Raw genomic sequence first — 24767 nt, 5'->3', positions numbered from 1 at the left:
AAGTTAGAAAAATTCCTTTTGCCCCATACTTGGTAGAAACAAGACTCTCAGATCTACATTGTCCTCTTGGTAGTTCTCCGCTGTGGACAAGTGCCTGTTTGCCTACTTCCTGCTTTAAGGACTTTGTAGGTAAAACTTCTTATTACAGGTGCTTGGCATATAGTAAGTCCTTAATAAATGCTCGTTGATTGGTGCTAGTTGATCCCTCTTTTCCTTGTGACATGTTATTTCATTCAGCTACCTTAAGATTGGAAGTTAGATTTTTGCCAAGGTCTAATGTAAAAAGAAACTATTCTCACTTGTGATCTGCCAGAGGTTATAAGCAGACATCTAATTAATAGCAAGACTTTACTTAAACCTAATTAATTACCTTTTCCCTTGTTGGATTTCAGATCCCATCTTATTGCTTCTCTAACCTAGTGTCTTTTGTTCAGGTACCTGAAGAAAGATACTTATCTTACTTCTGATTTGTGCTGCAGAATGGCGAGTACCCTACAAGTTTCCGGGCTTCTACAGGAAGGGTAGAGAATTCCATTAGAATGTTAGCTGCAGGAGAATGTAGGCTTCTTGAGGCCAGAGACTGTTTTTTGTTTTACATTTTTTTTATTCAGAACTTGACAAATATCAACAAACATTCATATTTCACTATACAAAGAACAAAAATAAGAAATTGTAAACTTCTCTACTATAGTTTGTTTTAAAAGAAAATTAATTTAAATTTAAGACCACAGTAACAAAATTGTCCTGTTTGTTTTTGTCTCCTCTCTGAACTTCTTGATTTGTTTTGTGTATTTTCAAAATGTTCAATTGATGTTCTTTTCTTTTCTGCATCACTATAACCACCCACTAAAGTCTCCCCTAACCATCCCTACTGCACTCTCCTAAGTTCTCCTTTGTAACAAACATAATCAAACAAATAAATTCACATATTAGCTGTCTGACATAGTATGTCTCATTCTGCACTTCTAGACCTTGTCAAAAGGAAGGGGCTGTTTTTCATTTTGGTTTTGTATCTCCAGTATTTAGCACAGTGCCTTGCAGTCAGTAGGTGCTTAATAAATGCTGGTTGAATTGGATGGAATTAGAAAAGTTCTGTTAAAGAGTAATGAGATTTGAATATCAAGGGAATTAATGAAACGAAATGCTAGGGAAGGTAGCCTAGACATATCAGATCTTAAATTTTATCATAAAGCAGCAATCATCAAAATTACTTGGTACTGGCTAAGTAACAGAACAGTAGGTCAGTGGAATAGTTTAGGTACACACGACACAGTAGTCAATGATTATAGTAATCTATTGTTTGATAAACCCAAAGACCCCATCTTTTGGGATAAGAACTCACTGTCTGACAAAAACTGCTCGGTAACTGGAAAACAGTATGACAGAAACTGGGCATAGACTAACGTCTGACACTGTATACCAAAATAAAATCCAAATGGGTACATGATATAGAAATAAAGGCTGATGCTATAAACAAATTAGGAGAGCAAGGAACAGTTTACTTGTCAGATTTATGGAAAATGAAAGAATTTATGACCAAATAAGAGATACAGAACATGAAATGTAAAATGCATAATTTTGATTATATTAAATTCAAAAATTTTCACACAAAGCCAATGCAACCAAGATTAGGAGGAAAGCAGAAAAATGGGAAAGAATTTTTACAATTAGTGTCTGTGATAAAGGCCTCCTTTCTAAAATATATGGAGAACTGAGTCAAATGTACAAGAATACAAGTCATTCCCCAACTAATAAATGGTCAAAGGATATGGACGGGCAGTTTTCAGAGTAAGAAATTAAAGCTATCTATAGTCATGAAAAAATGCTCTAAATCATTATAGATTAGAGATGCAGATCAAAACAACTCTGAGATACCACATCCCACATATCAGATTGGCTAACATGACAAAACAGGAAGATAATAAATGTTGGAGATGATGTGGGAGAGTAGGAACACTAATTCATTGTTGGTGGAGCTGTGAGCTGATCCAGCCATCTTGGAGAGCAATTTGGTACTATGCTCAAAGGGCTACAAAAATGTGCATACCCTTTGACCCAGCAATATTGCTTCTAGGACTGTATCTCAAAGAAATCATAAAAACAGAAAAAGTTCCCACATGGACAAAAGTATTTGGAGCAGCTCTTTTTTGTAGTGGCCAAGAACTGGAAATTGAGGGAATGCCCATCAACTGGGGAATGACTGAACAAGTTGTGGTATATGAATGTAATGGAATACTTTGTGCTGTAAGAAACGTCGAACAGTTGGACTTCAGAAAAACCTGGAAAGATTTATATGAACTGATGCTGAGTGAAATAAGCAGAGCCAGGAGAACACTGTACACAGTAATAGCCACAGTGTGTGAGGACTGATTTTGATAGACTTAGCCCTTCTCAGCAATGTAAGGACCTAAAACAATTCCAAAAGACTCATGATGGAAAATGCCATCCACATCCAAAGAAAGAACTATGGAGCTGGAATGCAGAGCAAAGAAGACTATTTTCTTTTTGCTTTCTCATGGTTTCTCCCATTCGTTATAATTCTTCTATGCAACATTACCAATGTGAAAATGTGTTTAATAGGAATGTATGTGTAGAACTCAGATTGCACGCTGTCTTGAGGAGGGAAGGGGGAGGGAGGGAAGAAAATTTAAAACTTATGGAAGTGAATGTTGAAAACTAAAAATAAATTAACAAACTGGAGGAAAAAAAGGAGTAATGAGGTTTTACAGTGTTTTTATGATTCACTTAGTCTCCTGAAAAGGTAAAAGAAAGGTTCTTCCTTCCCTCACATTTTCTAACCTTTTTGGTAAGATAAAGAAAAAAGTATAATAACAAAATACTTTAAAATTCTATTGGCAAGGCTTACAAAGTAAAATTTTTAGTAAGTATACTTTTTTTGCTCCGTGGAGGAAGTGATGATATATTATAATTCATATGCTGATGAAGTTTTATATTATTTTAGTTTCTGTACTACTGTGATCCATGATTTAATTTGTGTGGAGTATCTATTATTCTAATTCCAAACCTGTCTCCTAAATCCATAGCAATCTTCTAAAAGCATAGAGATTTTGCAGACTGCAACCTTTGTACACCTTAAAAAGCTGTCCTCATGAGTTTTTGTTGCTAAAAATCCTTCTATTCATGAATCTCCTTGAATTTAGTTAGACTGGTCCTTTGAGAAGATTTACAGAATCTCTGGCCAAGACTGTACTGGAAAGCCTTCTCAGCTTGGCAGAGCCTATCACATCTTGTGCTATGTCAGAATTTCTATTGAGAATATTATTTCTATTCCATGATGAAGTCTTAGAATAGAACTTTAATGCCTTTACCACTGTAAAAATTCAATAAATATTTATCAATTGAAATATTTTAAAATTTGTGACAATGATATTTTCCTTACCTTTTGGACTGTATAAATTTATGCTGTTGGCCTCTATACAAACAGCAGCTTGTGAAGAGTTTTTAACACAAGTTGGAATTCCAACAATTATATATTCACTTCCTATTTTGATTTTATTGCTTAATTCATCTAAAATTATAAAGTAAATAAGAAAAGAATATTCATTAAATGAACTTTGTAAATATCAGTTTATGGTGAACTAGTTATGAAGAATGATGATTTTATTTATTTTACTATCTATAAATGAGAGAGGGAAAAAAAGTTTGCTAATAAACTTTATTACTTATTTATACTGATGCACTAATTTGAAGGAGCAAATAATGAATATTCAGTGAAACTCTGATCCAGGAGGATAAAAAAGTGAAATAATTACTCTGATTCTTCATTCCACAAGAAGTTTGGGTGGTTATAAAATTATGGAACAAAGCCCAATAAGAGGTTTACAAGGAGTAAAAGAATTAAATTTTAAGAAAACTTAAATTTACAAGTTTTTTAAAGAATATAAATACTAAGTAGTATAAGAACCTTTAAGCAACTTAGTTATTTGTTTTATGGTGATTTTTTTTTTTTTAATGCTCAAAATAAGCTTACTGACCTCTTAGGAAAACGGTAAGAGACTGAAATCTCATTGGCTGATTGTTGGGACATCCTTGAAAAGCAGTGAGTGACTTTGCTGTAATTATTTCAGCTATTTGTTTATCTTAACATAAAGAACATAGTTATTATTGAAATATATTTCAAACTTAACTTAGACACCAAGTTTAAAATCATGAAATATGTTTTAAATATTATTATTGAAAATTTAAAATTATACTTTTACCACCAAGTACTCTAAACTTCCTGTCTTCTTGAAGTGGGGAAGTACACAGATTACATGAGAAATCATTTCTCACTGTTGTAGATTCTGTGGCACCAGGCACATGCACTCTTATATACTGAAATCCTGAAATACAACAAAAATTAAATCTTTTTTCAAGCTTAACCATTTATCCATAATCATTCAAAATTTATGTTAAATTTGCCCTGCTGCATGTGGGGAGTTGACAGTCATAGAGTGGTATTTTTGTCCTGCTTGTTGAAGATTAAACAAGACAAAGTAAGATCATTATCTTTATTTTAATTACCTAAAGTTTTAGCATGGCACTGAAGTTTACCATTTTGTTTACTATTTACTAGGTTACTATTGGGGCCTATTTCGTCTTTGGGGTCTAGGCAGATATATATGGAAGGAAGATCCTCAGCTTTCAAATCTCCAATATTATTTCCTCTAAGATTTACCAGTGAGGCTATTGAGAGAAAAGAAACTTTAAAAATAGCTTTTCTCTTCTGTGGAAAACTGTTGATTTTGATCCAGTCTTCTGTATGTGCTAGTCTAGACTTTTTCTCCATTGTACAACATGATCTGTCAGGAGGACACACATTCAGTGCTTTTTGAACATGCAAAAATGCATCTTTGGATCATACAAAGTAAACTTATAAACAGAAATTAAAGATATGTGATCCTGCCTGCTTGCATGCAAGAGCCCACTGAAAAAGGAGCACTGAAGGCGTGCTGAAGTTTGTTCTCTTTATTCCTAATAACAACTAACACAGTGTGTGTGTCCTTCGTTGCCAAAGGAGACCATGCTATCAGAAAAATAATGACATGACTTGCACTTGACTCCATTTTGAGTGAGGGAGGGCTGTGCAGGTCACCAGTCTCACTTCTCCTCCAGAGCCATCTGAATTCAGTGACCAGATATTCATCAGGATGACTGGAGATGACACAGAAGGAGGCAGTAGGGGTTAAATGACTTGCCCAAGGTCACATAGCTGGTGAGTGTCAAGGGGCTGAGGTGAGATTTGAACTCAGGTCCTCCTCACTCCTGCACTGGTGCTCTATCCACTGCACCACCTAGCTGCCCCAACAACTAATACACATCAGCGTGAACAGCGTCAGTATGGTCTTAGGGTTAGGAAAGCCTGAGTTCAAACCCAGCCTCTGACAAATTCTAGTTGTGTGTCCATGACTAAGTTATTAACTTCTCAGTGTTGCAAACACAGGTAGCACTGTTTCCTGATTTGGAGTTCTCTACACTGAAGAAGCTCATCCGGAAAATGACCTGGAGAAGGAAACAGCAGCAAAGTCATGAAAACCCCAAATGAGGTCATGAAAAGTCAGACACAACTGAACCAACTGACTATCAACATACTGAAGAAATTAGAAAGCTGGTCCAAAAATACCTAAACACTCACATTTATACAGCACTTTAACATTTACAAATTTATAGTTGAGGAAATGGAAGATCAAAGACGTTAGTGACTTGCTTATAGTCACGTGGGTCACACTAAGCGCGTGACCCAGGTCTCCTGACTTTAAATCCAGCATTTTTATTCTACTGTAAGATATTGCTACTCCAAATACATCACATGATCTAAACTTAACTGAGATAATCACTGAAGTTTTTAGCTCCTTATTTTGAATCCTTTACCTTTAGAATGAGGGCATGTTTCATCTGAACAGAGAAATCTTGCTCCTTGTGTATATTTCGCTACTGTTGTCACTGAAATTATTATTCCTTGTACCATATAAAACCTCTGAGAGAGGTAATCAAATGGAAACTCACAAAGGTCAAGCTCATAACTTGGCAGAAGAGGCAAATGTGTTAATTTCAGCACTATGTTAATCTAATGAAAAAATGAAAACGATATTAATAAAACTATATTAAAATGCACTTGAATTAAAATGATATTTTGCAGATAAAATAATAGTTGTAAAATATTATATTGAGCTTTGAAAAAATAGGAATTTTAACAAAATTTGGACAGGGGAAAACATTTTTGTAAAGTGCTATTTCAAAACTATTGTATTTTAGCTTTGTTTCTGTTAAAAAAAAAAAAACTTACTTGAGTTTCAGTCTGTAACTGTTCGATTAAGGAAAGAGTTTGAACAGCAACAAAACAAACCTGCAATTGAAAACAAAGTTTTTACGAAGAAAAAAACTGATCCAACAAATATTGTCTTTAACTTACTGATTGAAAAAGTTGGGCAGCTTTCAAAGGTTTATGTAAAATATGATTTCCAAGAACTGCATCCAATTCCACAACGTCAGACGGATTTATAGAAATATTGAAGCGATATACGGCATAACTCTGCTTTGAATCTGTAAATAAATATCAATTTAAGTCATTGTCATCAAGTGTATTTTAAAGTACCCAGTCTAAAAATCATTAAAAATTAACTTTGATGAACCTACCATTATAGTGCTTGCAATCATCTATAAATTTCTGAAGACCTCCGCTCCTGTCAAGGTAGACAAGGGCTGCCTCTTTCAGCTTTAGGTGAGACATTCTTCAGCTGATTTTTCTTATCAAGAAGAGGAAATGAAAAATGGAAGAGCTAGGAACCCTGTAATAAAATCACAGACAGCCTAGCTGACAAAAGTCTAATAGTGAAGCTTGGAACCACAAGTCAAAGAGTTGTACAAGCCCTTCTTAGCCAGAAAACAATTTGTTTTTCTTCCGAAATTGAAAAATAAAACAATGTTTTCAAGGGATCGCCTTCTGGGAGGAGTTCAGCACCCTCCTCTAAGAGACCTTGCAAAGAAGCTCGAGGGGGCGGGGCCGTCCCCGCCCCACCCTATCTAGCCCCGCCCACTTAACCCCGCCCCTCCCATTCCCCACCCCCCCATCCCTTCTCCGTCTCCCCTCCCCCCAATTATTGTGGTAGGATTGAAGCTGGCTTCTGAGGGTTACCCAACGTTAGAACCAAGGAGGCCTAGGCCTAGGTTTTGGGCCATCATAGCAAGGGTTATTTAAACATTTTTAGAAATTATACAGGTTGTAGGGATTATTTAAAAGCAAAGTGACGTGGGCTGTCCCGTTAGTTTTTTGTTTCCGTGGAATACAGAAAATGAGGCGCGAAGGTTCGGGAATCTTTGTGGAAAATTTTAAAGAAAAACTTGGGAGAACGGAAATAAAATGTTGGCAATTATGATCTCACAGCTTACAGACGACAACCCGAACGCCGGACAATCTCTGACTGGATCTTTTCCCCACGTCAATCCCAGAAAAAAGAATTTTAAAAAAAAAAATGGTAGTGCTGATTGACAGCCAATAGCGCCGCTCCGCCCCGCCCCGCCCCGCCCGCTCCGGCTCCTCTCCCGGCGCTCCCCGCGTCCGCGGCGGCCGTTGGATCGAGCGCGAGCCCGGTCCGAGACTCCGCCCCTCACACCTCGCCCCGGGCCTGGCCGGAAGGCGGCAGTCTCGTGCCGTCGGGAGCGCGCGCTCGGGCCCGCGCCCGCGCTGCCTGTCACTTCACCCGCGACGTTCTCTGCGCTTCCTCTGCTTTGGGGTAGCGGGGCAGGGGATGGGATCAGTGCAGACCTAGGGCTCCCCGGGCCGCCGTGACCTCAGCCTTCCCCAAATGACTTGTTTTTCCGCAGGTCAAAACCCACGTTGCCACGAACCCTGGAAAAGAAAACTACTGTGGGGTCCAGGAACCTCGAGAAAGACTTTAAAGAAGCGTTTTTCCCGAGCGCGGTTTTTGCGGCACTGACCTGTGCGGGGTGAAGGCGTCTCTGTCACGCCTTCGTCACGGGCTGCATGCCCAGGCCCCTCCGGGGCAGGGCCTGGGCCACTTGGCACGTGGTGTGGTGGCCCAGCCTCTGCCGTTCTAAGCCCGTTTTCCTGCTGGCCTCGTGTTCCAGACTTCGGGGCGTCGGCCCGCTTTGTGCGCAGTCCAACCCAGGCTCTCCCTCTCCCGCCTCCCAGGCCACAGCGGACGGAGTGCCCCTGCCCAGGGCTACCTTTCTCGGCCCACCTCGGCCGGCCTGCCTCGCCCGGCTGGCGCTCTCCTTTTACCCTCTCACCATTTTGTAAGCATTCTGCATGCTGCCCTTGTTTCCCACACTCTCCAAGAGCAGGCGCTTCTCCACTCCCTGTTTTCCCACCAGGTCTGCGTTTCTTGGTACGCTGAATCTGGCCTGCGGGAGGAAGGCAGGCTTTGCCGTCCGTACGTCCCGTGCTCCCCCCGAGCGCGTGCCTGCCAAGGCCGTGGCCTAAAGGCCTGGGCCCCCCAGCGCGCCCTGGGCCTCGGCGGTCACCCTGATGGGGATCCGTCTGGTCACTGGACCCAGCTGGCTCCGGAGGAGGGAGGCTGGCGCCCTGCACAGGTGACCTCCCTCGCTCACAACAAAGCCAAGTGCAAGTCACGTCATCATTTGTCTGATGGTATGGTCTTCTAAGGCAACCCAACGGTACTGCACTAGAGGAGTGCGGAACCTCCGGCCTGCAGGCGCCCACGGCCCTCGAGTGCGGCCCTCCGAGTCCAAGCTTCGCAGAGCAGACCCCTTCAATAAGAGGATTTGTGTAAAACCCGGACGCGGTCAAAAGGCCCGTGATGAAAGGGTGCGGGATAAAGGCTGGGGCCGGCGCTCCGCCACCATCCGTGACCTGAACCGCAGTCGTCATCTCTGCACGCAGACCCCCTGGGGCAAGCGGGGGGAGGGGAAGACAGGAGTGAGAACCGCCCAGGACGGGCGGCTTGGGTACAGTGGGCTCTGCCCTCGGAGGGCCCGGTTACAGGAGGAGAGCCCGCCCCTGAACACGCCCCGCACCCAGCAGCACCTGGGTTCTTCAGGACGTGTGAATACGCGTGAAAGCGTCTGCTGCATCTTCTCACACAGTACCGCGCTTTTGTGATGGATGTACATTTTCTGCGTCTCATAGTGCACTTGCTGATTAATAAAGTGAACAACTTAACTGTGTCGAACGAAATCTAATCTTTTTACGGGTAGGAATGGTTTTTATCTACCCCAACACTTCATTCTTTATGCAATGATATATGCATATAAAATGTGTAATACTAATTTATTCTGAGTGTAAAAAAGCAACGATGCAACTGAGATGTGTTAGAACGAAGTGCCGATGCACCCCTCCAAAGCTGGTTTTAGGTATCGTATTTACTCGTTATGAGGACTGGGGCAGAAAAAAATCCAGAGTGCTTTCACTTGCCCCGTAGCTCCCATATACAAAAAGCCCTGAAGTCTAACAGTCTGAGAGGGCCCGTAGGACTGTCGGTAACTTTTCCTGTGGATGAATTTAATAAGGAGCAGTGGACAAGCCTTAAAGATTACTCGGTGTCTCCCTGTTTTGCTCCAAGATTTCTTCTTTTTTTAAAGGGGCATCTCAAACCCTCTACACCAAAGTTATGTACTTGGTTTTACTAGTGAACTGATCCGTGTATCTCACCAAGTAGCAGTGAATTGTCAGAAGGTTTACGAACTCTCTCACCTTCTGCTTTAAAGTAAGTGGCAAGAATTTTGGATTCTAAGAATACTATTGGACGTGCCATAGCCACTCCTAAATGGCATGTTCAAAGAAGTGAATGAGCAGATTTAAGAGTTGTATGACGTAACACCTTTGATCTGAGTAAGGTATCTGTAGTAATAAATGTAAACCAACCCTTCCTTTGCTCTGATCTGAATTATCCTATTGTATATGACCTACAAAAAATAATCTTAAAAATACTTTCATATAATTATGAAAAAATTTTCCAATCTAAAAAGTACAAGCCTCTCAAGAAAACATGAAAAACATCATCTCAGGGTCCTAGAACAAAAATAAAGATGTCATATTTAGATGTTTTTCCTAAAATTTATTCATTGACAAGTTAACAATCTAATAATTTATTTTTCTAAGAAAGCACATTTTGAAATTATGTAGGCCTAATACTGGGCAGTGAGGTGGGGCAGTGGATAGGGTGCTGGGCCTGAAGCCAAGAAGACTCATCTTCAGGAGCTCAAATCTGACCTCACTTACTAGTTGTGTGACTGTTTGTTAATCATCGGAGAAATGAGCTTGCAAAGGAAACGACCAACCACTCTTATCTTTGTCAAGAAAACCCCAAATGGGCCAGGAAGAGTCAGAAGCAACAACAAAATGCATAGCGTTTCTATTTAATTTTAGTTTGAGTTAACAACAGGTCACAAGGTTAACAATAGCTTTGTTTTCTTTTATATTACACACTAATTGCATTACTTGTAATCCGAGAAACATCAGAATTCTACCTTTTATTACCTTCTCTTAAAAATACATAATATTGCACTTTGATTTTGGGCAGTTTCGTTTTTTAAGAGTGGCCGAATCAAAACAAATCCTGCAAGATGTTGCAGTTTTCATTTTGATCTACAATAAACAAAAAGCTTCTGTGTAAAAGCAGAATTTACAGTAGTGCCGGACAGAACAAATATGTACAGACAGTGTAGTTACTAAATTACTACTTCTGTAGGAAGATACAGTGTTTGAAAACAATTTTAAGGTGTACTTACACCATTACTTTGAATGAAGCTTCTGTCTCCTTTTCATTCAAAGAATCTGAACTGATAGGCTAAGTCAGCCCTTTTATAAATTACGCTTCTCAAATACTTTGAAGGACTGTTTGTAAGATTTAAAAAAAAAAAGTTCTCCCCAACCGATAATTAGGATTCCAAGCTTCTAAGCAGTATTTTCTAGTTCTTCTGCATTTGTAGTCAGTTTGTCTGGAATTTTAAGTGATCCAAAGTTAGCTTGCCATGGAATGAAGATTAGATTCCCTGTACTTTTCTAAAATAAATGAAGGCCAAATTAGCGTTTGTTTTTCATAACTGTTAAGTAGAATATGACTATTTTACACAAAATGCTTTTGGAATCAATCCAGCAATCTACAGAGAAAGTATGCATATTTGAGACAATTTTTGAAATTTCTAAATTATATGAGTATTCTAACAAACTTAATACTCATGTATATAATTCCTAATTAAGACAATGGCTTTGAAAAAAGTTATTCACATATTTTCAAAGCAAATGCCAAGGTTCACAATGAATGCATACTGTACCAAAGATGCTGAAGACAAAAAATTAACAACCTGAAAGCAGAGAACATACAAATTTTAAATGCATGATAGAGTGCATAGAAAAATGAATGTTTCAGTAATACATGCACAAAATCCATAATAGTTGACTGTCCTTTAAATCTTTGTAATGTTAAAGAAATGCGAACAGTTTATTTTCTGTTTCTTGCACGGAAAAAAAAAGCATATAAAATTTGAGCTCCAATGTACTAAAGACAAGGTATTTTCTGTGTTTTTTAATCCTTAAAGATATGCAGAATAAAAGGTCATCAAAACTATAAACCAACATATTTTGTTAACTACGCACTTTCATTTTAATCCTGTCAAGTACTTCAGATTTCAAAGTTTTAATATGGCAATATGTTATTTCTTTTCCAACAACAAATACAAAAGATAATTGCATAGTTATGACATAACACTAAAAATCACTATAGGGACAATGGACTGAATCGAAAAGCAACATACTGAGCCGTTCTAGGTGTTGAAAACAGCTAATCCTGGAGATATTTGTGTAAACTTCTAAGGAAAAAAAACAGTAAACAGCAAACATTTTTTACTTAAAAACAGGTCAATGTAAAGAATAGCTTGTAAAGTATTTCTTTAAAAATAATCTTAATAAGCAGGAGTAACAAAGTTTAAATTCAGCTTTCTGAAATGCCCTATTCTTTTTCATGTACAGCAGAAAAAAAGTTTTCAAAGATTCCAACTTTACATATAAAAATGAGGCACTAGTTAAGACACATTTTGGAATACTTTCTCATATAGAAAAATGTCACTTTGATCCTTAGGTTTGTAGTTCCTTGGTGTCTTCTGAATGCTGTCTCTCTTATAAAAACAAATCTTCAGAAGGAGGTGCATAAGAGAAACCGACAAATGCATCATCGGCCTCCAAAACACTGGCATTCACTATGGAATAGTCAGAAGATATGCAAACAGAATATGGAACCATTTCTTCTGTAAAGGCTGCATCAAAGTTCCTGATATCATCTGGTCCAACCTAAAATATTAAAAAGATAGTTACATATCTAATCTTCACTTGTTTTAATCATTTTATCAGATATCTAACATATATTTGTAAATTTCTTCTTTATAAATAAATGCTTCTGAAAGTTGCAGTGCCCTTCTTATCTTTCAATTGCCATACTTTCTTCTTTTCCTGTATTATCTTTTCCCTAGTCTACTTTTTGGCATTTTATTTTGACAACCTTATGCTTTGAATAGCAACACATACTAGAATTTAGGGTCCTGACAGGAGCAACAAGCATAGTAGATTAGTTTCCTGTACCAATTTAACTAGGTGTTGACCATAACAATGTATGAGGCATAATAAAGTGCGCTGATGAAAACCGAAACCCCTATTTTCATTAGTGAAATTAGATATTTACATTCTTAGGCAGCTGAAGAAGTAGGTGGGGAGGAAGGGGCATAGTAGGATAAATCCTACTGATGCTATGGAAAGAAAATTATTATAATAATGAAAGCAATGGGGGATAAAAATATATATATATATACATATATATGTACATATGTATATATGTACATATATATGTATATATGTATATATGTACATATATATGTATATATGTATATATATATATATATATATATGTATATATAATCAATGCCTTCCTTAGAGCCACAATGAGGGGCTAAACTAGAAAAGGAAAAAAGAAAGATTTCTTCCTTAAAACTGTGATAAGAAACTAGGGGTCATCAACATCAAGTTTAATCCTAGAGGCACAAACACAGATTAAAACACTTATACTGACAATTATCACAACTGACAATAGATGGCAATGTGTTACTTCTTTCTCTCTCCTAAAATAATAGTGCTGGTCTATCTAGATTAGGTTTCTTCATCAAACGAATGCCTAATGACCAATAATAATAATGATGATAAAACATTTATATTCTGTCTACTATGAGCCAGGCAATTTGGCTAAGTGAATATGACCTCATTTCATCTTCACAACTCTGGGATAGATCCTGAATCATTACCTAAATTATCTCCAACTCAAATTTGCAATGGGAATAAGAATTTAACTTCTACCCCCTTCTTCTTTGGGGCAGTTAGGCAGCACAATGAGTAGCGCACTGGAAATGGAATCAGGAAGACCTGACTTCAAATCTGGCCTCAGACATGTATTAGTGTGTGATTCTGGGAGTATCACTTAATTTGTTTGTCTTGTTTTCCTTACCTGTAAAATGAGGTTAATAATAGTATTAATAATGTTAATAACAGTAATCATAGGATTGTTGTGAGGATCAAATAAGATAATATTTTCAAGGTACTCAGCACAGTGCATGGCATATAGTAGGCACTACATAACCACTTATTCCCTTCTGTCCCCTTCCCTCTCTGCTTTTTCCCTCTCCACACTGCATCCCCCTCCACCACCACCTTCAATCCTCTAACACTCAAGCTCAGGAAAACAAAAGCTAACTCTCAGATTTAAAGATGTCTTTCTGATAAAAGTGAAACATGATTTTCCAGATTTTCCAAACCTGGCAATAAAAACCTGGATCAAAAAATATGAAGAGATTTCAAAAAATAAGATTTTTTTTTTATTCTCAGATCTCTTCATGAACAAACAAAATCATGTTTTTATTACACAAATATTTACTCATTTTAAGGGTTGTAGTTTTTAAGGGGTCAGTATAAATTAATGATCAGCTCTCTTCATTCCCTCTCTGCTAAACTAGTTGATTCTTTATTACAGTTTTTACTTATTCTGATCTTTAAATTAGAAGGTTCCCTATTTCCAGATTCCCAATTTCATGGTGATCACCTGTCTCCATCCTAAGCTTATATCCATGCCTCTATATCAGCCTCCTTACCAGATGATAGAAGATTCTATCCAATACACTCCCATTCCTGAGTGAGCATGTAATATTTTTGTTTTAACCGCTACAAGAAAAGAACCGAGCTCTCCTAACATAAGTTCAAAAAAAGCCAATGAGATTTTTGTTTGCAAGTTGATCAGGTTTTTTTGGGGGGGAGGCTCAACTTCTAATTTCAATAATGGTCTTAAGATCAGCTTATTTTGTTATCTTGTCAATCTTCCTTCTTTGTCTATTAAATTTCATCTAGTTTGTTTTGGTTTCATTGTTCTAAGCCAGTCAAGATCTTCTTGAATCTTTTCTGGATACAGTGCCTTCCCAGAACTGGGTCATCTACAAATATGCTGAGTTTGCTAGCTATCCAATTCCCAACTCCAGGGAATTGGCTGTTTCATGCCTAGAATTTTCCTTCTCTATTTCCTTCACTTCCTGGTTTCCTTTAAGTCCCAGCTAAAATCCCATCTTTTACAAAGATGCCTTTCCTGATCCCCATTAACAATAGTTGCTTTCCCTTTCTTGGTTATTTCCAATTTAACATACATATATCTTGCTGGCACACTGTCTCTCCCAACTGGCCTGTGAACTCTTAGGGAGCAGGCTTTTTTTTTTTTTTAACTTTCTTTGTATCCCTAGTACTTACCACAATGCCTGGCATACAGCAGGTACTTCATAAATGTTTGACTGACATAATCAAAATGACTGATACTAATACTAAACAGCACAAGGCAAGCACAGACATCTAGAGAACTCTTTTCAAGTTGACATAAAAACAATTAACCTTTTGGATCTGGCCATTCAACCTCTACTCACTTGTGTACTATTGTGTATCTCACATCTGTCTTGTTCTTAAAATTGACATAAAAGACTTAAATGCTTTGCTAAAATCTAAGTAAACCTCTATCTACAGAATTCCTTTGATCTATCAGTCTACCAACTTTGTTAAAAAAAAAAAAAGCAATGAGATTAGTTTGTTAAGAGCTGTTCTTGTTGAAGCCATGCTGGGGTCTTTGTAATCCTTGCTTCCTTTTCTGGTGTTAACCAAGAAGTTCTTTAATGATACATGATAGAATTTTGCCAGGAATCTAAGTCAAGCTCACTGGCCTATAATTTGCAAACTCCATTCTGTTTTGAAAATCAGAACATTTTTTTCACCCCTAAAGTAATTTTACCTTTTCTCTGATTTTTTTTTTTTATCATACCTCATGGATTTGGAACTGACTAGGACCTTCAGAGATTTTTAGTCCAAATACCTCATTTTTGTAGTCCAAATACCTCATTTTTTACACCAATGTGGAAACTGATTCCCATAAAGATGAAGTGACTTGTCCAGTGTCACATAGGTAACAAATCTGACTTCAAATCCAATACCCTTTGGACTTTCAAATATCACAGACAGGGCATCTAAAGTCATTCTTATTATATATCTCTACTTTTCTTGGTTATCATCTGTTTAAAAGTAATTTTTTCCCTATCTTTTCCAGTCTAAAAACTATTTCCCTTAATAGAGCAAAGAGAAGCAAAAAAGGTAAGAAAAACAACTGGGCCTTGTTCTATAGTCTGTTATAGTTCCATTAAAGTACCCCTTATCTTAGCTACATAAATACAGCTTACTTAAAGCGATGCAGTTTTCCTTCTCATTCTAGAGTAATACTAATGGCACTTCAAATATACAGAAAAATGGTTTTAGTGTAAAAGAGTTAAAAGGTGAAGAGGCAATGAGAGAATTAGCTTCAGAATCCAAAGCTTCAGGTTCAGGTCCTGCCTCTGACACACCCCAGCTTTGTAACTGGAAGCCAAATTCCTCTTGGTGCAGCAGGAAACTGTCTAAGACCATCTATTAAAGAGAAGGTGCTGATCTGCATCAACACAGGAAGTTCCTCACTGGGAGTGCCCCATAACAAGGAAATCAAAGGTCTGGTTTAAAAAAAAAAAATAAACCAGGAGGGGTTCAGGGTTAATTAACACTGTGACTCACTGACTCACTGATAAATTAAACATGGAAAATAAATTTTGGAAAATGTATTTAAAGCAGAGAGGTCCAACAGGATTTTAATGTGCGCAAGTCCTATGGTTTGGTTACCATGTTAACTATAATCATATGCTCGGAGCTAGGGTCATAGGCATTGTCTTTACACAGAATGATGAATAAAGGAGAAGGGAAGAGAGAAGACAGGGGCTTAAATTCCAGGCTGATGTATTTAGGAAACACTTATGTTTGTCCAGCAAACTCCCTCTTTGTTAAAGAGCTAATTTCTGTCAATAACTAAACGCCAACGTGCTGAACAACACATTTCTTTTGTTGAATGTTAAGGAAAGTAACTAGGGCAGCTAGGTGGCACAGAGAATAAAGTGATAGGCCTGGCATCAGGAAGACCTGAGTTCCAATCTGACCCCAGATACTTCCTAGGTGACTCTGGGCAAGTCACTCAACCCTGTTTGCCTCAGTTTCCTCATCTGTAAAAGGAGCTGGAGAAGGAAATGACAAACCACTACAATATCTTTTCCGAGAAAACCCCAAATAGGGTCACAAACAGTAGGACATACCTGAAGCAACTGAACAACAAAAGGAAAATAAGCAAATTTCAGAGAGAAGAGGCAATATGGGACGTGGAAGCCTGAAAACTTCCCTCACAGTCAGGGAGACCTAAGCTCAAGCCCCAACTTGGGACACTTAACAGACCAACCGAGGGACTCTGGGCAAGTCATTAACCTCTTAATACCCACAACTACTTTTTAAGACTCTGTGTAGTTGAGAGGGTGATGATGACCTGTACTGAAAGAGGAAGTTTCTCACCAGGAACTCCTAGCATTGATGAAATCTGGTCAAAATAAAACAGGAGAGAGAAACAGGTCCCTGTCAGCTGCTTCCTTTCTGATATATCAGAGATAAAATTAATTATATACTGCCTTGCTAACTGTACAGGATGTTTTATATTGTTATTTATTCTTATATCTGTAAATGTCCTGCCATAGAAAAGATAATGAAACGTTTGCTAAGTTACAGCTGCTTCTCATAGTCCCTACAATGACCTAGATGCAGAGATGAAGAAGAGTATTTCAACTTTGCAAAGTTACTTTAATCTCTTTTTTCTCTATAATGTTACAAAAGAAGGTATAGGTTCCCAGCTACATTCTCTCTATCAGCAGATTAGTGGACACTATGAATGGGCCCATAACTTACCTGTCAGACACTCTTAGCTGTGCCAATCTATAAGAACAGTTTGGTAAATAGCAAGATTCAGAGATACTCAGGAATGAAACTTGGAAGTCATTAATAAAATTACTTGTGCTAGAGGAACACTTGACACAATTGTTTTTCAGTCATTTTTCTGTTGTGTCTGACTCTTCATGATTCCATCTGGAGTTTTCTTGGCAAAGATACATGAGTGGTTTGCTATTTCCTTCTCCAGCTCATTTCACAAATGACGAAACTGAGGCAAACAGGGTTAAGTGACTTATCCAGGGTTACGTAGCTCCTAAGTGTCTGAGGCCAGATTTGAACTTAGGAAGATAATTCTTTCTTACTCCAGGCCTAGCACTCAATCCACTGAGCCACCCTGCTGCTAAAAGATACTGATTTTAACTGAAAAAAGTGCTGTAGTCTGATTGACTGTGATAAGTGGCTGAATTATATATGTATTTTTCACAAATTTAGTTACTAACTCCATCTCATTACACATAGACTTACAGATCTGATGGAATAAAAGCAGGAGTAAGATAAAGCTCTGCTCCTATATTGATATGTAAAGACATGTGAATATATTCAACTTACCACATTAGGATTAAAAGGTGGTGGAATCTTTTTTTGTACAAGGTCAGTCCAGCTGAGTGATTCAAAAAAAGGATGATTTTGAATTTCAAGCTGGAATAAAAAGAAAAATCTGTTAATTGCGTAGAACATAAGCATTCATTGAACTAATTCTGGACAAACCAACTATCACCAAATTTACCAGATTACCCATTTCCTTTTTCCAAACTTTTTTCTAGACAAGGGCTGAGGGAAAAATATACACGGGGGGGGGGGGGGGGGGGGGGAGGGGGGAGTGTAAACATGCTATCATCAAACTCTGATTATAAACAAACATTTCAGCATTACCACCAGTATCTCAAAAGTTGAGGCAGTGAGTAGCTAGAGCCTTTTGTTTTCAGTTGATTGTTATAGAGTTAGAATTATTTTTGTGGTAATGGAAAGAAAAACTAAACTAAAAGTCAAGTACGAAAAAAAAATCTTCGCCTCAAATATTACTGATAAAAGTTGGATATGCAAGATATAGAGGAAGTTGGAACATATATTTCCCAATAGATAGAGTTCAAAAGAAGTACTGCAAACTGTCAATGATCACTAGAAAATAAGCTCCAAGAGTTAATGGGAAGATGGCGAAGTAGAAAGACGCACATACACATAGCTCCTAACCCACAACCCACAGAACGGCTAGAGGGGACCAACTCACGGTGAATTCTGCACCCAGAGACCACGGAATATTGGAGCAAGGGAGATTTCTGTTCCGGAGAGACCTGCAAACCTCTCGCGGGGGTCCTTCGCGCTGCAGACTGGGCGCTGGGACGGGGAGCAGAGGGCAGCCCTGCCGGGGCCACGACACCGTGAGGAAAAGATCCAAGAGGGCTATGGGGACGGGATCTCCAGTGGCCACGCGGGTCCCCCCACCCACAGAGGGACCTGCAAACCTCTCGCAAAAGGTCCGTCGCGCTGCAGACGTGGAGCCCAGCCCGGACCTGCGGCGGCGGCGGCGGCGGCGGCACCGAGAGAAACAGATCCGAGAAGGCTCCAGAGACGGGATCTCCAGCGGCGGCACTAGCCCCTCCACCCACAGGTGATGGGGGTAGGTGAGAGAGTCTCTTTGGCGGGTCGAGAGGGGAGTGGGGTGCCCCCACGGCTCGGGCCCCCCCGGGAGATAGAAGCTGAGAGGCGGCTGCAGACAGGGGCTCCCCAAGCGGGTGGGAGCCTGGATCCATTGTGGAAGGTCTGTGCATAAACCCCATGAGGGAACTGAGCCAGAGAGGAGGCCCTGCCCCTGACCACCTGGACTTAATTCTCGCACTGAATAGCAGCCCTGCCCCCGCCAAAAACCCTAAGGCGGGAAGCAGCATTTGAATCTCAGTCCCCAAACGCTGGCTGGGAGGATCAGTAGGTGAGGTGGGTGTGAGGAGAATATTCAGAGGTCAAGCCACTGGCTGGGGAGAATGCCCAGAAAAGGGAAAAGAAATAAGACTATTGAAGGGTACTTTCTCGGAGAAAAGACACTTCCTCCCTTCCTTTCTGATGAGGAAGAACAATGCTTGCCATCAGGCAAAGACACAGAAATCGAGGATTCTGTGTCCCAGCCCACCCAATGGGCTCGGGCCATGGAAGAGCTCAAGAGGAATTTTGAAAATCAAGTTAGAGAGGTGGAGGAAAGACTGGGAAGGGAAATGAGAGGGATGAGGGAGAAGCATGAAAACCAGATCAGCTCCCTGCTAAAGGAGAATCAAAAAAATCTTGAAAAAATTGGCACCCTGAGAACTAGCCTAACTCAGTTGGCAAGGGAGGTGCAAGGGGCCAATGAGGAGAAGAATGCTTTCAAAAGCAGAATTAACCAAATGGAAAAGGAGATTCAAAAGCTCACTGAAGAAAATAGATCTTTCAAAACTGGAATGGTACAGATGGACGCTAAGGACTTTATGAGAAAGACAGATATCTCAGAACATACCACGCAGATTCAAAAAATGGAAGATAATGTGAAATATCTTATTGGAAAAACAACTGACCTGGAAAATAGAATCAGGAGAGACAATGTAAAAATTCTGGGACTACCTGAAAACCATGATCAAAAGAAGAGCCTAGACATCATCTTCCATGAAATTATCAAGGAAAACTGCCCTGAGATTCTAGAACCAGAAGGCAAAATAAATATTCAAGGAATCCGCAGAACACCGCATGAAAGAGATCCAAAAAGAGAAACTCCCAGGAGCATTGTGGCCAAATTACAGAATTTCCAGGTGAAAGAGAAAATATTGCAAGCAGCTAGAAAGAAACAATTCAAGTATTGTGGAAATACAATCAGGATAGCACAAGATCTGGGACCCTCTACATTGAGAGATAGAAGGGAATGGAATAGGATATTCCAGAAGTCAAAGGAACTAGGACTGAAGCCAAGAATCACCTACCCAGCAAAACTGAGTATAATACTTCAGGAGAAAAAATGGTATTTCAATGAAATAGAGGACTTTCAAATTTTCCTGATGAAAAGACCAGAGCTGGAAAGAAAATTTGACTTTCTAACACAAGAATGAAGAGAACCATGAAAAGGTGAACAGCAAAGAGAAGTCATAAAGGACTTACTAAAGTTGAACTGTTTACATTCCTACATGGAAAGACAATATTTGTAACTCTTGAAACATTTCAGTATCTGGGTACTGGTTGGGAGCACACACACACACACATGCACACACGCACATATACATAGAGACAGAGTGCACAGAGTGAATTGAAGAGGATGGGATCATATCTTAAAAAAAAAAAATGAAATCAAGCAGTGAGAGAGAAATATTGGGAGGAGAAAGGCAGAAGTTATATGGGGCAAATTATCTCTCATAAAAGAGGCAAGCAAAAGACTTATTAGTGGTTGGATAAAGAGGGGAGGCAAGAGAAAAACATGAGGTCTACTCTCATCACAATCCACTAAAGGAAAGAATATAATGCACACTCATTTTGATAGGAAAACCTATCTCATAATACAGGAGAGTGGGAGACAGGGGCACAAGCAGGGTGGGGGGGAGGATAGAAGGGAGGGCATGGGGAGGAGAATGCAATCCGAGGTCGACACTCATGGGGAGGGAAAGGACCATAAGAAAATAGAAGTAATGGGGGACAGGACAGGATGGAGAGAAATATAGTTAGTCCTATACAACACAACTAGTATGGAAATCATTTGCAAAACTAAACAGATATGGCCTATATTGAATTGCCTGTTTTCCAAGGGGAAGGGGTGGAGAGGGAGGGAGCTAAAGAAGTTGGAACTCAAAGTGTTAGGACCAAATGTAATGTTCTTATCACTGGGTAACAAGAAATATAGGTTAAGGGGTCAAGAAAGCTATCTGGCCCTACAGGACAAAAGAGAAGACGGAGACAAGGGCAGGGAGGGAGGATAGAGGAGAGAGCAGATAGGTCACAGGGGCAATTAGAAAGCTTGGGTCTGGGGGGGGGGAGGGGATAAAAGGGGAGAAAATTTGTAACCCAAAATTGTGTGAAAATAAATGTTAAAAGTTAAATAAGAAAAAAAAAAGAAAATAAGCTCCAAATAATAGGAAAAAAATGTAAGTTTAAATGGCTTGGTGATTTCACTTTATATCAAGCAAACTGGCAAAGATAATATTAAAAAAGCACACAGTCAATCTTGGAAAGACTTTGGGAAGAAAAGAACACTAAGGTATCAGTGGCAAAGCCATGAACTGATCCAAATGTTCTGAAATGGCTAAGCTGTTTAAATATTCCAACCCAGCAATTCTACTCCTGGCCATATATACCTTCCAAGAAGGGAAAGGAGAGGAAGAAATGGTCCAATATATACTAACGTATTTATGGGAAAGGTGAAAAAAATTCACCCTAAGGACCTTACAGTTGAACTTCCATATGTGTTTTCTTCCCCATTAGAATGTGAGCTCCTGCACAACAGGGGTAGTTTTGCTTCTTTATTTGTATCCTAGGCATTTAATACAGTGCTTTGCATACAGCAAGCACTTAATGTATCATCAGTTCATTAATTTACAGGATCATATATTTAGAACTGGAAGAGGCCTTGAAGATCAAAGACTACAAACACTCTCACACTACAGATAAGGAAACTGAGGTTGAGAAGTTAGGTAACTTTCTTGGGATCAAACAGAGGCCACATCTGATTCCAAGCTTAGTGCTCTGTCCACTATGCCTCCACCTGCACTTTTATTGTAGTAAAGACCTGGAAAGGAACCTGGAAAGTTGGCCATCAACTGAGGAATATGGGTTGAACAAACTGTAGTTATCAGATGTAAAGGAAGACTATTGAGGAGTAAGAAATAATGAACATTTAGAAAAGCAGAGGAAGGTTTCTACCAATTGATACATACTGAAATAAGCAAACCAGAAAAATAATATACACAGTGACTATCAAAATGTCATTGAAAAGAATACTAAAAACCAGCTGAACTTGGAGAAATATTTATAACCAATCTTGGTTGTGAAGAATAAATCATGAGAAAACATCTTCTTCTACCCTCTCCACAGAGAAGGAGGGACCTATGGAGGAAGGATTTTGAATAAACTGTCAGACATGATCACTGTATCAGTTATTTTTTATTCAACTGTTCTTCCTTATAAGGGAAGTTTTAATGAGTGGTGGGAATAGATGGTGTATTTAGAAATGACTGTGGTATGAAAACAAATGACATCAGAAAAACTTAAAAAAAAACTAAACTACCATTTTTCTGCACTTAAGTAAAAGCACTGAGTTTGCAGGGCAGTATGTAGGAGGAATGCAGCTGGAAATTCTAATGTCTCTAGTTGCCAAATGGCATGAAAGAGGTTGTAGCCCAATCTTTTTGTCTAGGCACCAGATCAAGCACTAAAAAAAAAAACAAAAAAAACCCAACTGAGTACCCATGGCCTAATTCCAGATTGGTTAATGATTTCCTACAAGTTATTGTAAAAGTAACTCACAAGCGCATATTTCTAATTAGGTTGTGAATTCATTAACAGCATAGTAATAGAACGTGTTTATCACATTAGCTATTCCTGACCCTGGTTTTTAAAACAGAATTTATTTTATTAAAGCCCGGAGTATTAAAAACAGGACCAATAATATATTTCTAGGCATTTAGCTTTGGATGAATATTTTTAATAAAAATGTAAAGTGTTGAAAAAGAAAAGAGAGGGAAGGGTGAATTAGTGGGTAGTGATGAGCACCAGTGATATATTTTTAGAAAAGGAAAAAGTTCAGAAGGTGAAAAAAAGGGCAATTTTACTGCTATTATGTAAAATTTAACATATACTTTAAAAACCCAAACTATGTAAAAGATTTATGTTTTCAACCTTCTTTTCTGTTCTTTGTATACTGAAATACTGATGGTTGTTGCTGAATGTTGTCATAATAAAAAAATTTTTAAAGAGAAGCACTTAAAAAAAAAAAATAAGGGGCCAAAACTCCAAAACCTGTGGGGTATTCTGATGTAATTTCAATGACCTTTTCCTCCACCCGGGTTTACGTGAAAGTCAAAAGAACATAGAATGGTAAAATAAATGGAAAACATATTAGTCAGTAAACTGCTTCCTAACAACTTCTCCTAAACAGAAAACATCCTATCCTGGATAAGTGAGAGAAGTTTTACACAATGTTTCTGTCCCAGCTATATCACAAGTGAAACTTGTTGTTATAAGCATTTTCCCAACCGGAATGGCTATAAGAAAGTATGGGGTAACAAACTTTCAAAAGTGCCTCCTTGGCAAGTTTTCTTTCTACAAATAGTTCTAGTTTTAAAGAAGTAATGGTTACTGAAAGAATAGTAATTATTTTCTTGCTGTGCATTACATATTCTACAGCAATGAGGCTAAGCTATCTTGAGTATTTTGGAGATGGTGATATAAGTTGAAGCAGAACTGTAAATCTTCTGCAGGAATATGTAACAAGATTATGGAATGGGTTTTAGAACTGTTGGTGGGGGGAGGAGGGTGGGCTGGCTGAGTTTTTTTAAATAGCCCTATCTATGACTTTTACCCTGTGCTTGGTAGTTTTTAAAGTTGGAAAAAATAGGTCGTTTCACCCCTCCTTTTACCCCAAGACCAAACCCTGAAGAATGGCTTGTATTGACTTCTTTTCCAAATTAAAGATTGTTAAATGTGAAGAAAAAAAAAAGTGCCTCCTCATTATAGAAAGCTACACAACCATAACTTATTTTTTAGTAGTCACTAATCTTTGATGTGGGGTGTGACTAAATCAAAACACTGGGAAACAGACAGACTTTAAATTCTTTAATACAACCATTATCCTGTGGTTAGTATAATTACTTGTAATGTGTTTACTGATAGAATCTTAATCTGTTGCTAGTAATTTAAAAGTTGACAAATGTTTCAAGTATCTACTGGCCCTCTCATATATTTAGAAAAATTACATTTAAGTAGGTTTTTCTCAGTGTATATGGTAGCTTTTTCGCATGTTATACTTGCCTTCAATGTAACAAAATTAATTCATTTAGTAATACTGGCAATAACTGACAATTACATAGAGTTCTTGAGGTTTGTAAAGTATAACATATACGCGTTTTCATTTAATTCTCACAAGAATCCTAGGAAGTCATACACTACAAATATTAACATTCCTCTTTTACATATGAGAAAACTGAGTCAGTGACTTGACCAAGATCACACAAGTAGTAGGATTTGTCCCCTGGAGAAAGAAATGGCAAACTATTCCATTATCTTTACCAAGAAAACCCCATGGAAAGTATTAAAATTATAAAAGCTATGACACTGAAAGATAAGCCCTTCAGGTGAGAAGGTGTCCAATATGTTACTGGGGAAGAGTGGAGGACAAGTTAAGTACAAGAAATTCCAGAAAGAATGAAGCAGCTAGGCTGAAGTCAAAAGGAAACTCAAGCTGTGGATGTGTCTGGTGACAAATGGAAAG

General features: G+C 38.5%; 3 protein-coding genes across 9 annotated transcripts in view; all 3 read right to left on the bottom strand.

Moving 5' to 3' along the window:
• MCMDC2 (minichromosome maintenance domain containing 2) overlaps positions 1-7840 on the bottom strand; it is a 31877-nt gene extending 24037 nt beyond the window's left edge. For 2 of the 4 annotated variants that reach the window (XM_072604732.1, XM_072604735.1), the window contains exons 1-7: positions 6637-7007; positions 6413-6543; positions 6287-6346; positions 5872-6067; positions 4221-4343; positions 3996-4100; positions 3401-3529 (exon numbers count right to left, since the gene is read on the bottom strand). In XM_072604732.1, coding sequence (XP_072460833.1) covers positions 3401-3529; positions 3996-4100; positions 4221-4343; positions 5872-6067; positions 6287-6346; positions 6413-6543; positions 6637-6730 — 838 coding nt within the window. In that variant the 5' untranslated portion in view covers positions 6731-7007. Of the gene's footprint in view, positions 1-3400; positions 3530-3995; positions 4101-4220; positions 4344-5871; positions 6068-6286; positions 6347-6412; positions 6544-6636; positions 7008-7389; positions 7491-7765 lie in introns of those variants that run through there. The other 2 variants (XM_072604734.1, XM_072604733.1) reach the window with 2 other exon arrangements.
• LOC140501306 (uncharacterized) lies at positions 7566-10234 on the bottom strand. The gene is made up of 2 exons (XM_072604741.1): positions 7939-10234; positions 7566-7849 (listed from the first exon to the last, which is right to left on the bottom strand). Exons 1-2 carry the CDS (start codon positions 8849-8851, stop codon positions 7755-7757), a joined length of 1008 nt encoding a protein of 335 aa, XP_072460842.1. The 5' UTR covers positions 8852-10234; the 3' UTR covers positions 7566-7754.
• An 88-nt stretch (positions 10235-10322) lies between these two features.
• SGK3 (serum/glucocorticoid regulated kinase family member 3) overlaps positions 10323-24767 on the bottom strand; it is a 158673-nt gene continuing 144228 nt past the window's right edge. For all 4 annotated transcript variants that reach the window (XM_072604736.1, XM_072604740.1, XM_072604739.1 and 1 more), the window contains 2 exons: positions 17885-17974; positions 10323-12268 (listed from right to left, as the gene is read on the bottom strand). In XM_072604736.1, coding sequence (XP_072460837.1) covers positions 12098-12268; positions 17885-17974 — 261 coding nt within the window. In that variant the 3' untranslated portion in view covers positions 10323-12097. The remainder of the gene's footprint in view (positions 12269-17884; positions 17975-24767) is intronic.

Source organism: Notamacropus eugenii, chromosome 4, assembly GCF_028372415.1.
Source record: "Notamacropus eugenii isolate mMacEug1 chromosome 4, mMacEug1.pri_v2, whole genome shotgun sequence".
NCBI lineage: Eukaryota > Metazoa > Chordata > Mammalia > Diprotodontia > Macropodidae > Notamacropus > Notamacropus eugenii.
This window is presented reverse-complemented; position numbering and strand designations above follow the sequence as displayed.